The sequence below is a fragment of the Saimiri boliviensis genome, chromosome 8 (genome assembly GCF_048565385.1).
Source record: "Saimiri boliviensis isolate mSaiBol1 chromosome 8, mSaiBol1.pri, whole genome shotgun sequence".
NCBI lineage: Eukaryota > Metazoa > Chordata > Mammalia > Primates > Cebidae > Saimiri > Saimiri boliviensis.
Genome location: NC_133456.1, coordinates 104,076,228 through 104,091,089, shown reverse-complemented (window position 1 = coordinate 104,091,089; position 14,862 = coordinate 104,076,228). Strand labels below are relative to the sequence as shown.

Below are 14,862 nucleotides of genomic sequence, written 5' to 3'. Positions count from 1 at the left end.
GGAGCATACAGTCTGGTTGTGGAGACAGATATGTAAGCAGATAATTATAACAGAAGCTGAGATTTCTTGCCTATTTCTATGTTCCAGCCACTGTTCTAAGTGCTATACATGTGGCAACTGGAATATTTTTTAGAATTCCATTTTTAAGTTGTTAGCTCTGGGAATGACAATATATATTTATAACTTTTCATGATCTACTTTGAGTTAATATTTGAAGTAAAATATAGAAACTTTGCATCTGTACAGGTAGAAGTCCATTCACACTATAGTTGCCATGTGTATTACCTCTACATACATTATAAACCCCTGGACGTCATGTTATATACTTTTTGTTTTAAACCCTGGATGAGCCCATCTCATCTGATTTTGGAATCATGTGTTAATTTAATACTCTAAATAGGCTGTAAGGTGCCCATGAGTTGTGGGTGCTATTATTGTACTCATTTTATTGATGAGGAACTTGAGGCATCAAGAGGCTAATGTGCCCAATGTCAGCCAGCTAGAAAGTGGCAGATTTGGGATTTGAACTCATGTCTGCCCGACTCCACAGCTTATATTCTTAACCATTCATATCACAGCACCTTGTTTAAAGGTGTTATCGTAAGAATAAACAAGAGAATGCGTCGTTAACAGGTTTAGGGATGTTTCATTGAGAATGATAGTTTAGCTGATTACTGAGTGATGTGTTCAAACTCAAAAGGCAAAAAGTGAATGGAACAAAAGGGATTATAGTGGGAGAACATTGTAAGTAGGAGCGAATGAGTGTCAGACACGTAAACTACCAGTATATAGACTGCTCAGGAACTGCTAGCAGTTACTGGTAGAATGGTTGGAAAGGAGACTGGTAAGAGAGGCTAAATTCTGATTTGCCTTGAATGCTATGCAAAAACTGAGAGGCCAAGGAGCCCATAGGCTTAGAAAGTTGTAATTTCTCAAGTGTGAATTGATTTATGTATTTGCCGTGCATTCCCTTATTTACACAATTTGTTTAAGGTAGGCAGTGAAGTACTGTTAGAATTAACTATTTGTAATTTGGTTTACAAAATGGGAGTTTTGAGCATTTATATCATTATATATAAAGCTGATATCATTATATATAAATCTGAGTTGCTTAAGATACCATTCTGACACTTGATCCAAAAGGAAATGATAACTGCAATTATTAATAGACATTTGAATTTTTTTTTTAACTATTTGTGTTTAAAATAAGTATCTCTTTCTCTCTGCAGCCCCATTTCTGGTTTTGGAGTTCTTCTAAACACATTGAAGTCTTCTCTGATTTGCGTACTGTGTGCTTTTAGTTAAACCTCTTGACACAAACCTGGGAGAGTGTCCTAGGCTGCCTCCTCTAAGTGTCCAGTTGCTGTCTTCTGTGTTCCCAGTTCTGATTCTTTTTCCTCTCCCTTCAAGGTGGAAGCTGCTGCAATTTGGATTTCTTCTTCAGAAATCTGTGCTAGATTGATGAGAAAGGTCTTGCAAGTTCTGAGGGTAAGCAAGAGGAGGAAAATTTGATAACTACCCTCAAATACTGTGTTCCTCTTTTTTTGTTAGGCTGCAGAACAAGCCAAAGCAAGCCCAGCTCTTGTAGCCAAGGATCCTGGTACTGTGGCTAACAAAAAAGAAGAAGAAGATTTAGCAAAAGGTGCGCTTTTAAGTCCCTGATGGTGGGAAGAGGATAAACCTCTATTTTTCCTCTGAGATATTTAAAGTTAAAATAAGTAGAACATTATAGCTAAAGCTGAAATCGACTTTGTTTCCCTCCTCAATGTTCTTTCCTTTTCTCTTGAGAGGCAATTACTGTCACACGCGTCCTTTCGGTCTATGTTTTGATGACAGTTTTACTTTACTGTGTATCCAAAAACAGTATCAAGTGGTGTTTGTGTCTAACGGTTTGTTGTTCATAGACAGTACACTCTTAAGTACCATTTGCCACTTGCTTTTCTCATGCAACAGTATGTTTGAGATTTATTCATGTGACATACACATTGGTTAACTGTTCTATAATATTCCAGTGTACTAATGGGTGTACCATATTTTTGTCTTCCTACTGATGAATAGGTGGATTATTTCTGATTTTTTTTATTAAAGTAAAGCTGCAGTGAATATTCTTGTAAATATTCTCTGCGTACATATATGTGATTATCTCTGTTACATGTGACTAAAAGCCAGATTGTTGGATCATGGCATTGGTCCATACATGGTTGTGTGATTTCCTTTTCCATTAGCAATGTGTGAAAGCTGTTATTACTAATCTCTGACAGCACTTGGTAGTCTTAAGAGTTTAACTTTTGTGAATCTGGTAGGTTTGAAATGATATCCTGTTGTTTTAATTCTTTTTTTATTGCTAGTGAGACTGAGTCCTTTTTTGTATGTGAAATGGCTATTCTGATTTTCTCGAGTAAACTGCCTTTTGTTAAATAAAATAATGATGTGTAGATGTCTTTATTTGAAATATTAATTTGTTACCTGTTACAGTTATTGTAGATACCTCCTCCTGGTTTTTGACTTTAACTTTGATAATGGTGTATTTTATCAAGTAGAAATTTTAAGTTTTGAGACAGCCAAAGTTGTTTACCTTTCTGTTATGATTTTTACTTTTTCGTGGCTTTTAAAAAATACTGTACCTTACTTCAGGGTCCTAAAAGATAATTTTCTATATTGACTTTTAATACCTTTAAAGTTTTGTTTTCATATTCTTTTATTAATGTAAAACAAGAGTGGAAGAGCAGAAAGGCCCCTGGGTTGAATTGAAAGCAGCATAATCAGTGCATTGAGATTACATTGAAGAGCCTGATTGACAGATGGTGATGGTCTGCACTGGGGGAGTAGCAGTGGAGACACAGGAGACTCATTCAACATCTGTTTTGGAGGATTTGTTAGGTTGAGTCTTTAGACTGATAAGAATTACCCTTGGAGCAATAAAATCCTGATTCTCAGAGATTGCCTTTAAGGCTTTGATTTAGTAAATCTGTGGTGAAGCTTCATACTATTGAGTTTCCAGCCAATTTTGATGATTATTTTGAAAACTTAAGCTATAGGAATACATTAAAAAGGTCAAGGAAAATACAAAATACCTCCTGTTAAAAAAAAAAGTAGATCTAAGAGGTTACATTTTTTAATTATCCAGAGTAATTTAAATTGTATTTGTTCAGTAAAAACAGGAGTTATCATTCTGTTCCTTTTTGTTGTTGTTAGTTTATTTTTAAACTTTCAATTGTGAGTGAATGAATAAAACTGACAAAATGATTTTTGTTCAATATATCAGGATATGTTCTCGTTTCTAACTATACTGTTGAAAGAAGAATACCTTTTACCTTGGTATCTTTTTCTCCTTTTCTGGATTGTTGGATATAATAACATTTTTGGGTCTTTTAAAACTCATTGTTTTCTAGCCATTGAGTTGTCCCTCAAGGAACAAAGGCAGCAGTCAACCACCCTTTCCACTTTGTATCCAAGCACATCCAACCTCTTAACGAACCACCACCATGAAGGCCGAAAAGTTCGTGCTATATATGACTTTGAAGCTGCTGAAGATAATGAACTCACTTTTAAAGCTGGAGAGATTATTACAGTTCTTGATGACAGGTAATGTTAATATTACATTGAAAATTCATATGAAAATAGGTATGGCTTCTGTGTTTCATATTATTCCTGTTAATTGCAGTTACCAAATATAATAGTCAATATTGGACCAGATGCTTCTCTGTAAGACTGGTGGCTGATTTGCTTGTGTTATTCTCTGTGGATTCTTACTTTGTTGTTTAATTTTTTTCTTATTTATTACTTAAATAGTTTTTAATTTGTTTGGGAGGCCTAGTTTAATCTATTCATTTTTGGTTCCATCTAGTAGATTGCTACATTATTTTAAAAGTTACAGTTTTAGAAAAGCACTGAATATGTATATGTACTTACAGAATTTGTGAGAAATCTATACTCTATGGAGTTTTTTTGTTTGTTTTTTGTTTTACACGTAACAGGATATCCATGTGGAACAAATTTATTTTATATGGAATTATACATTTACATTATCATTCAGGAGGTGATACAGTGCATCAGTGTATCTGTTTTTTTTTACTATAGCTTTGTAATGTTGTACTTGACAGTGAATTGTTACTGATGCTTGTTGCTAATAATGAAGCACTAAAATTTGTAGGTGGTTTTTAAAAATCAGCTCAAATTGATTTAAAGTTATTCCTATACTATCGCTATAATTTATTGCCTTAGTCCATTTGGGCTGCCATAACAAACTACCATAGACAAACTGGTTTATGAACAACTGGAATTTATTTCTCCTAGTTCTGGAGTGTAAGTCCATGATCAGGGACCTAACAGACTCACTGTGTGTCTAAGGCCCACTTCCTGGTTTGTAGAAGGCTGTCATTTTGCTGTGTCCTTCGTGGCAGCATGGGGCAGATGAGCTCTCTGGGGTCTCTTTTATAAGGTCGCTAATCTGATTTATGACCTAATCACTTTCCAAAGGTTCCATCTCCTGATACCATGGCTTTGGGGGTTAGGATTTCAACCTGTGAATTTTGGGAGGACACAAACATTCAGACATATTTTAATTTTTTTATTTTTGAGTAGTAGAAAATGAAGTAAAGTTTGAGTTGGTCGGCTAGAAATTGCACAAAACCTTGCATCCGTTTTTTCAGAAACATTGAGTGCTCGCTAGCTTTCCATGTACTAGAGGTCACACCTAGGAGTATACTCCTTGTGAATGTTTTACACCGTGAACAGTGTCATCTTTCATATTTGTTCTGCTGGGAGAAAAAAAAAACTTCTGCTGTGTACTAGAAAGAGCAATGATTTAGGAATGAAGACTGAAGGTAAGAGCCTGTCTGTAGATCTCATTACAAAGGGTTCTTACTCTGGAACCCGTGAACCACCTGAAGCTGACAATTTTTCGTATGAGTGCCTTTTTTTTTTTTTTTTTGGAGAGTGTCCTTAACTACAAGACATGCATCAGCAGTCAAAAAGATAAACAACTGTGTGCTGCTTACCTTTTCTGAGGCTTCTTCTTCTTTTATTATAAAGAAAGATTCGCCAGCTTTTTCAGTGGGTTATTGTAAGATTCAGATTTTGTAATAGTGTAAGTTAAATACCACAGAAGATGAAGATTTATAGAAATAAAAATGTTTGTTATGGTTAAGAACTGTTTTTTGTTCGTTATAGTGATCCTAACTGGTGGAAAGGTGAAACCCATCAAGGCATAGGGTTATTTCCTTCTAATTTTGTGACTGCAGATCTCACTGCTGAACCAGAAATGAGTAAGTATTTTCCAGCCTGCCAATAAATGATGTTTTCTAATCCTCCTCTTAATGGAAGTTGAGTAAACTGAACTTTTTATAGCAGTGTCGCCCAGATTAGGGTGCAGTAGTGCGATCTGTGCTCATTGCAACCTCTGTCGTCAGGGTTCAAGTTATTCTCCTGCCCCAGCCTCCTCGGTAGCTGAGATTACAGGCGCGCACCACCACACCTGGTTAAGTTTTGTATTCTTAGAACAGACATGGTTTCACCACGTTGGCCAGGCTGGTCTCAAACTCTTGAGCTTGTGATCCGCCCACCTTAGCCTCCCAAAGTGCTAGGATTACAGGCGTGAGACACCATGCCCAACCCTAAGCAAAGTTTTAAGTCATAATCTTCCTCTGTTTAGGAAAACAGAAAAATATATACCAGCCTAGAAAGACTTGGATTGATAATAAAATGTTTAAAATTTTTAAAGAGCTTATAGGTTGGTATGCTATAGTTATTTGGCAAAATAGCTCATATTATCTTATTTTAATGCTAGATAGAAGGGATCAAAGAAAATTACAAACCACAAGATACTTAGGTGTTTTTTAGTTTATAAGAATTTTAAGAAAAAAAATCTTTGTCCTGGTCATCTTTTTATTTCTAGCTGCTCCTAGTGGTGAATCTTATTCATAATACATACTACATAAATATTTATAGAATAAATGATACAGAAACATATGTGTTAACAATAAAGAGGTACCTCTTTTGAAAGAGAAGGCTGTAACAGCAAACCAGAAATTACAGATCTTTAAGAAAATGTTGGGCTGTCATAGTTATTGCCAGGGTATCTGGTGTTATTTTTATAGAGACAGACTGGTGAGACCCAGTCTTTCAATGATGTTTTCTATGTCTGTGAGAATTCAAAAATATGTCCACCTTTTTAAAATGGTATTACATAGTGTGCTGACTTTTTAATAACCTGGGCTGGTAATGATGTTTTATTTCCTTTAGGAGTTTTTTTTTTTTTTTTTTTGAGACGGAGTTTCGCTCTTGTTACCCAGGCTGGAGTGCAATGGCACGATCTCGGTTCACCGCAACCTCCGCCTCCTGGGTTCAGGCAATTCTCCTGCCTCAGCCTCCTGAGTAGCTGAGATTACAGGCACGCGCCACCATGCCCAGCTAATGTTTTGTATTTTTAGTAGAGACGGGGTTTCACTATGTTGACCGGGATGGTCTCGATCTCTTGACCTCGTGATCCACCCGCCTCGGCCTCCCAAAGTGCTGGGATTACAGGCGTGAGCCACCGCGCCCGGCCTAGGAGTTTTTTTTTTTTTTTTGGTCCTGAATCAGTTCTTGGAAAGGATAGAATTGCTTGGAGTTCCATTCAAGATAAGGTCCAGGATCTCATGTAGATCCTGGAGTCATTTCATTTTTTTTTTTTTTAAGTCACATAGCAATGCAGCTTCTATATGAGTTTTCTCGTTCTCCTTATGTTTTATCACTCTGGACAATATAAAACAGAAACAAAACATCAGAGCTTATGTAATGGGGTTGTAGTTCTCAAGGGTGGAGAGCAGGCGCTGGCATGAGCCCGAGAGCATCATTCTTTTGAGGAAATAGAAGCCCTCATCACTTAGCCTGTCAAATAGAAATAGCTGCCCTGTTTAGCTGGCTTTTGTTTTGGAGATACAGTAAAATATTGTGAAAACGCTTTGTTATATGTTGTATATAAATAATGTTTTTTATACACTCATAGTATTAGTTCCTGTAAGAAAAGGGGCTGCAAACTTGTGTATCAAGAGCTGTTAGAATATGAAGTCTGCCATGTGTTTTCTTATGGGTAAAGGCCAATGCGGTGCTATCCCAGCTTTCTACTTGTAATAGCTCAAGATATAAAAAGCAAAAATGTCTGCAGGAGATGTTTCTTTTCCTTCCTAGGAATATGAATCAGATGAAACTTACTTGGTATGTAGAATTTTGCTTTTGGTGACTTGAATGGAGTGATTACATTTCTTAGGTTGGAGATTAAGCTATTTCTATGTTGTATAGAAGCACACCACACAGAGTATGTAAGTGATCAGACTTCATGTTCTCGGGGTAGAATCACAAGCATAGCCCAGATTTCAGAAGTGTGGGCTAGTAAAAGAAGATAGATTGGCATTCATAGACAGGCTTTGTCATTAAAAGCTTTCCGTTTTACAAGAGTTATTAATCTTTTCAAACCACCTTATTTATAAAATGGGCTTATCTTATGGGATTGTTTTGGAGATTCATTGGAGGAAATGTAATATTCCATCAAGCATATTCAGTAGTTTAATAAGCATTACTTCCCTTCCTTAAATTGCCCCCCATCTCCTTTTTCATCATAATTCTTAATATTTTTATGAATTCTGATTGACCACATTGATGCAAGGATTAAAAATAAAGAAAGGAAGTGTGTTGATTAGAGTCGAGTGTGCCTCTCAACAGAGATCATGCAATGGAGGTTGTCATATAGCTACCATTATGTTAAGTAGTTTTTAAAGATTGCTTTGGTGAGTAGGAAAAGTATGTGCTTCCAGTCATTGGATTGTTGATCCCTCAATGACCACTTTTTAATGTCAAATAATATTATGTAACTAGAAAATACAGACTGATTTGTTGGAAAACTGAGATTCCTGCCAAGGCCTCTTGCAAAGTTCCCCACTGGCCTGGACGTCATTCTCTCAGTAAAAGTCTAACTGGCATGCCAGAGAATACATAGCTGATTTTCCCATTCATTACACTGGAGTAATGTGATCTTTCTCTCAAACCAGATTTTTTTCTATCAAATGAGATTTTTCCTTGAAGGACTGGTAATTTAAAAGGGGAGTTTATTTTGAATTGCAGAATTCACTTAGGCCATTGTAAAACTTTGCTTTGTCCTCCAGTTTACTAAACTCTGATATGTAGTGGGTGATTAATCTTTTTTCAGAAATATCGCTCTTATTTTTAGTGAAATCTCTTTTTATGGAAAATGTAAAATGTTTACAAGGGAAAATTAAGAAATCTTGATAGAATTTCATAAAGTAATGTTGTGTTATTACTGCCCAATTATTTCTTAAAGTACGCCTTTCAGCTGGCTGGGAATATAAGAAAAATCCCCGGATCTCTCTTGGAAGTTAAAGTGCTTTAAAGCAGAATATTAAAATTGTTACAAAGAAAAGATAACTTTTATGTATCTTACAGTTAAAACAGAGAAGAAGACGGTACAATTTAGTGATGATGTTCAGGTAGAAACAATAGAACCAGAGCCAGAACCAGCCTTTATTGATGAGGTAAGTGGTTTCCATGATGATAGGAGTTGGTATTTTGTATTGAAATGTAAATGGTTTTGCTTTTAAAAAGAAAATTGATTACTCGAGTTTTTTGTTGTAAACATTTTGTATTTTTTTGTTATAAAAATTCAAGCAGTGTAGATGATGCGGATTGTTTTTGAAACTTCCTCTCCAGTCCTATGTTTGCCATGTCAGAGTGTCATTTTAAATTCCTGTTGAATATTCCATAAAGTGGGCTTATCATGATTTATTCAATCTACTGTTGAATGCTTAGGTTGTTTAGAATTTTTACAGTGTCGTAGTGAGATTTTTTTTTTTTTTTAACATCTATCTTTGTGTTTCTTCAGGGTGGATATCCAGGAGTAAAACTGTTGAGTCGAAGGATTTATATGTTTTCCATGATAATAGATACTGTCAAATTGTTGAGCAAAACAGGTTTTTACACTCCTTTTGATATCATGCAAGAACTGTTTCCCCACTACTCAACAAGGATATTAAGATTGTTTGCACATTACTGAGGAAGGGACGCTCGTTGACTATCTGTTGAAGGAAACAAATTATGATTCTAAAAATAAAATTGTCATTAAATTACTTCTACTTAATCATTTCATAAAAGCAGTGCCAATATATTAAATCTCACTGGAGGTGACTCATGGTTCCTCCTTGTATTTAACACATGCCAGTATTTGAGGAAAAGCTTATGCTAATTTTATGTTAAATGTCTTCATATGTCATTGTCACACCTGAAACAAGGTATATTTTTAGTAATTATGTTCAAAAATATAATAACAACTTGGTGACATACCATAATTTTTGGAGCCACATAATGGTACCTAAATTTGTATTATTGGGATTTAAATTTGCAATTTCTTGAATTAAGTTAATCCCTCCTATTTACTTAAGCTTTATAGAAATGTCTGCTGTTACTACATATGAAGAAAAGATTAAAACTGGCTACCTTTTTCATCTTTAAGCATGTTTGTGAAAAAGTAAAAAGCCTGTTTGTGGTTGTCTTTTTCTATTCAAACTTACTGTGTTTTGAAAATAACAACATTACCGTAACTGTTGAATTAATAATACAACATTAAACTATGCAACTAGCAAACCATGCAGGATTTTTCTTTCTTTTTCTTTTTCTCTGCCTCCCAGGTTTAAGAGATTCTCCTGCCTCAGCCTCTAGAGTAGCTGCATTATAGGCGCATCCCACCACACCTGGCTAATTTTTTGTATTTTTAGTAGAGATGGGGTTTCACCATGTTATCCAGAATGGTTTCGATCACCTGACCTTGTGATCTGCCTACCTCAGCCTCCCAAAATGCTGAAATTATAGGCGGGAGCCACCGCACTCAGCCCATATAGGATTTTTCCAGTGTCACAGTGTATAAATCAGGGATGGCAAACTCTCAGGCCAAATTTTGCCTGTTGCTTGTTTATTGGAATGCAGACATGTTTGTTTATATATTGTTTGTTTGTAGCTGCTTTTGTGCTGCAGTGGAAGAATTGAGTAGTAGCAACAGAGATCATATGGCCTGCAAAGGCTGAAATATTTACTGGGTGGCCATTATAGAATAAGTTTGCTTGACCCCTGGTATAGATAATTTAAGGAGAATCTTTTCAGATCCTCATTTACTGCCATAGCATTCTTTCTTAAAATTGATCTTCCTGGCTGGGCGCGATGGCTCAAACCTGTAATCTCAGCACTTCGGGAGGCCGAGGCGGGCAGATCACGAGGTCAAGAGATCGAGACCATCCTGGCCAACATAGTAAAACCCCGTCTCTACTAAAAATACGAAAAATTAGCTGGGCGTGGTGGCGTGTGCCTGTAGTCCCAGCTACTTGGGAGGCTGAGGTGGAAGAATTGCTTGAACCCAGGAGGCGGAGGTTGCAGTGAGCCGAGATTGTGCCACTGCACTCCAGCCTGGCACCTGGTGACAGAGTGAGACTCTGTCTCAAAAAAAAAAAAAAAAAAAAAAATTGATCTTCCTGAGAGCATTCTCTCCTACCATTTGTCATTTTTTCCCCTCTCCTCTCCCGCTTTACGGAAGAAAGGCTTACCCCTTGCCCATAGTAAAGACTACTGTGGTACATTGCCTCAGAGTATAAGGATTACCAAGGATGATTCCAAATATTGGTGTTGGTATTAAGAAAGTAGTGACTCTAATGACTAGCTAACACAGCTGAAATAGTTTCATGTTTTTGCTTTTAAAAACAGGACCAGCCGGGCGCGGTGGCTCAAGCCTGTAATCCCAGCACTTTGGGAGGCTGAGGTGGGTGGATCACGAGGTCAACAGATCGAGACCATCCTAGACAACATGGTGAAACCCCGTCTCTACTAAAAATATAAAAAAATTAGCTGGGCATGGTGGTGCATGCCTGTAATCCCAGCTACTCAGGAGGCTGAGGCGGGAGAATTGCCTGAACCCAGGAGGCGGAGGTTGCGGTGAGCCGAGATCGCGCCATTGCACTCCAGCCTGGGTAACGAGCAAAACTCCGTCCCCCAAAAAAAAAAAAAAACAAACAAAAAAAACAGGACCAAAGTGAATTTTCAGCTAGTCCATTAAAAATAATTTTTAATGGCAGGCCACTGTCATTCCTGGCATAGAACTCAGAAGATACTGAAAGAACTTAATGATATTGCTATAATAGCTTGATTATGCGAACAAATGTCTCCTTACTTTCAACTATAAAAACAAAAAACAAGAATATATTTTATTATTATTTTTTTTGAGACAGTTTCACTCTTGTTAGCCAGGCGGCTGGAGTGCAGTGGTGCGATCTCGGCTCACCGCAACCTCTGCCTCCTGGGTTCAGGCAATTCTCCTGCCTCAGCCTCCTGAGTAGCTGGAATTACAGGCACGCGCCACCACACCCAGCTAATTTTTTGTATTTTTAGTAGAGACGGGGTTTCACCATGTTGACCAGGATGGTCTCAATCTCTTGACCTCGTGATCCACTCGCCTCGGCCTCCTAAAGTGCTGGGATTACAGACGTGAGCCACCGCGCCCGGCCAAGAATATATTATTAATAATAAATAATTTATACATATGATTATATCTAACACCTAGAGTATTATCAGTGTACATATTTTTAGTGCAAAGAAATCTCATAAGATCATCAGTGGACTTTCAAGTATATTAGAATAAAATTTTAAGGGGAAAATTGAGTGGAAATATGGTAAGTTCAGGAAGAAAAACAATTTGAAATACCTGACAGAGACTGTGTTTTGAATTGTAATGGTGAGTGCGGCAGACTGCTATCATGTTTAAATCCCTTTAAAGGAATTTTTGACTGTCTTACGTTAAAATGTCAACACTTATTGTCCTGGAAATCTTATCCTTTGTAACCTTTTACACTTATGAAAAATGAGATGTTATCTTTGAAATATGTGAAGGGGTTTAGGGGCTTTTAGCAGTCTTTTGTGGGAGACAGAAACAAAATTTGAAGGGCAAAACAGACTGTGAAAGACTGTACTAAAGGCAAGAAATCCACCTGTGCTAGGGGAAGTTATGTTTGGGTGATTGCATTATATAAGAAAATGCTTGCAGAGGCAGACTAGTGGTCTATCTAGAAACCCTATTTCTTTGACACTAAATAATTTTAAATATTGTATAGTATTCTGTAAGCAAACACAACAGAAACCACCTATGTGTTAATTGACTCTCACTTTCATTTGACCTTTTATTTTGTGTGTGGTATGTAAACTTTCTGACATGTGCATTTGTTTTCTAAGACTGCTTAAAATGAAAATTGTGAATCATTTACATTGAAAATTAGTATTTATTTCAAAATACAGAATTCTTTCTTTCTTTTTTCTTTTCTTTTTTTTTTTTTGAGACGGAGTTTCGCTCTTGTTACCCAGGCTGGAGTGCAATGGCGCAATCTCGGCTCACCGCAACCTCCGCCTCCTGGGTTCAGGCAATTCTCCTGCCTCAGCCTCCTGAGTAGCTGGGATTACAGACACGCACCACCATGCCCAGCTAATTTTTTGTATTTTTATTAGAGACGGGGTTTCACTGTGTTGACCAGGATGGTTTCGATCTCTTGACCTCGTGATCTACCTGCCTCGGCCTTCCAAAGTGCTGGGATTACAGGCGTGAGCCACCGCGCCCAGCCAAAATACAGAATTCTTTTGACTTGGGAACAGTTTCTTTCATATACTTATGTCACTTTCACTCTCTATTAATTTGTTTCTCAAGCTATTTTTCTTTTACATAGAACATAATTTTTAAATTTTAAATAATTACTTTGCTTAGAATTCGTCTTTATTCGCCCTACATACCTCGTAGTATAACCATGTAAAAACCATGCATGGAGAAAGTGTTCTAATTATTTTAGTAGTAGTCATGGTAGAGTAGATATGTTTTGACTTTTTGAAAAACATAAATACATATCTACTTATATATCATACAGATGTGTTTATGTAATGATGGTTTCATTAGTTCCATTGTTCTGTACAACCAAAGATTCTGAAGTAGATCTGTGTCACTGGTTTTAGATACCTTCCAGCCTTTCCCACATAGGAAAATAGAGAAACCACTGGTCTTCCTTCCTTTTATGATTAACTGAATTACTGGTAGAAAGAAAATGTAGAATAAATCCCGAGAGTCCCACTTAGAAGAGTAGCTGTGATACAGCTGAGCTCTGCCTTACTCAAATGGCTGTTGTGTTCACCATGGGGAAGAAGGAATGAGCAAGTTGTTAGTCGTAAGCAATGCCATCTTGAGATGGATAGTACACTTGTTGGCATGGATAAGCTAAAACTGCTCCAAAACAAAGGAAAATCCTCTGGCATGACATAACAGGTAGAAGAACACACGTTGTAAGTTTTAGTGTGGCTCAATTTCTTCTTATTTAAGAGAATCTCTATTAGCAGTTGTATTTATTTCTTTATACATACAGACATACGTGGTCTTGTGCTGTTGTCCATGCTGAAGTGCAGTGGTGAGACCATAGCTCACTGCAGCCTTGACCTCTGGGCTCAAGTGATCCTCCCACCTCAGCCTTCTGAGCAGTTTCAAAAATATGTAGAAAACCCTTTACGGCTCTGATTTCATGTGGTTCTAAAGAGAATAAAAACATGGGACACTGAAAACATAAAAGCAAAATTGGAGTTTCCGTAACTATAAATTTTGAAAGTTTGTCTAGTTAATAAAGTGAGAACATAAAGTTGCATAAAGATGGGTTGCTTTTTATATTAACTACTTAATTCCTATAGGATAAAATGGACCAGTTGCTACAGATGTTGCAAAGTACAGATCCCAGTGATGATCAGCCAGACCTACCAGAGCTACTTCATCTTGAGGGTAAAACTTGTTTTCTATATTCTTTGCAAATAAAGAATACTTAGAGATTAATAACTGGTGTCCTGTTAAAGAATGGGTTTTGAAAATGATATTAAAAATGGAACATTTCTCACTTCTCCTTGACCCAGGCTCACTTTCATATGCGGTTTAAACCTTGGGTAGAATTTGAATTCTTATAGTTTTCTATCCAAACTACATGTTCTTTTCAACATTTTGGAATCTTGTAAAATGAAAAATGTACTTTAAGATTTTGAAATTAATATTTTAGATTAAGTCAGCACCATTATACTTTAAGAAAATCAATTTTGGGTCCTGTGGACTAAGGTTAATGAATGTATACTTTTATTGCTCCAAATTAAATTTTTTCCTTAAATTATATAAATATCTGTGAAAAGTTCACATTCTTTTCTTGTACTTTCTTATATTTCTTCAAATCTTGTCATTTTAGCAATGTGTCACCAGATGGGACCTCTCATTGATGAAAAGCTGGAAGATATTGATAGGTAAAAGAACATGGGTACATTATATTGTATACCTTCTTTCCTGAAGCTATCTCTATAAACTGCAAAGTGGGCTATAACCGCCTGTTTTTTAAAAAAATATTCTGGAGGAACCAATTCTCATTCACTTGTCTTCTGCTAGATGTTGAGAATTAGACTCATTTGTTCATTTTTTAAAGTGAGGATTTGATTGATCTTTATAATATAGTCAAAAAGACCAGTACAGATAGGTCTTTGTAAAAACAAGGGCTAGCTGTGTAATCATCTTTGCTGAAGTGGCATTATCAGAGCTCACAAATGACCCATATGTTAGTAACTAGGGAAACCAAGCTATTTTTGGTAAAGTCAGGTACGATAAACTGGAGTTCTCTCAGCACAGCACCTAATAAACCTTAAACACTTTTGGTTGCCTCAGGGCTAAAATGCAGGATATTTTTGTTATAGGTGAAATTTTTAATAATGTCTACTAGTACTACTTTTTGCTATTTTTGCATGTCATTATTTAGAACATTATATCATTTCAGCAACAAC

The 14,862-nt window shown here is 36.5% G+C and overlaps 1 protein-coding gene across 4 annotated transcripts in view; it reads left to right on the top strand.

The window, feature by feature from the left end:
• Positions 1-14,862, top strand: part of STAM (signal transducing adaptor molecule) — a 74,904-nt gene that overhangs the window by 49,226 nt on the left and 10,816 nt on the right. For all 4 annotated transcript variants that reach the window (XM_003930642.4, XM_074404973.1, XM_074404972.1 and 1 more), the window contains 6 exons: positions 1,552-1,642; positions 3,393-3,585; positions 5,173-5,267; positions 8,440-8,528; positions 13,744-13,831; positions 14,280-14,334. In XM_003930642.4, coding sequence (XP_003930691.1) covers positions 1,552-1,642; positions 3,393-3,585; positions 5,173-5,267; positions 8,440-8,528; positions 13,744-13,831; positions 14,280-14,334 — 611 coding nt within the window. The remainder of the gene's footprint in view (positions 1-1,551; positions 1,643-3,392; positions 3,586-5,172; positions 5,268-8,439; positions 8,529-13,743; positions 13,832-14,279; positions 14,335-14,862) is intronic.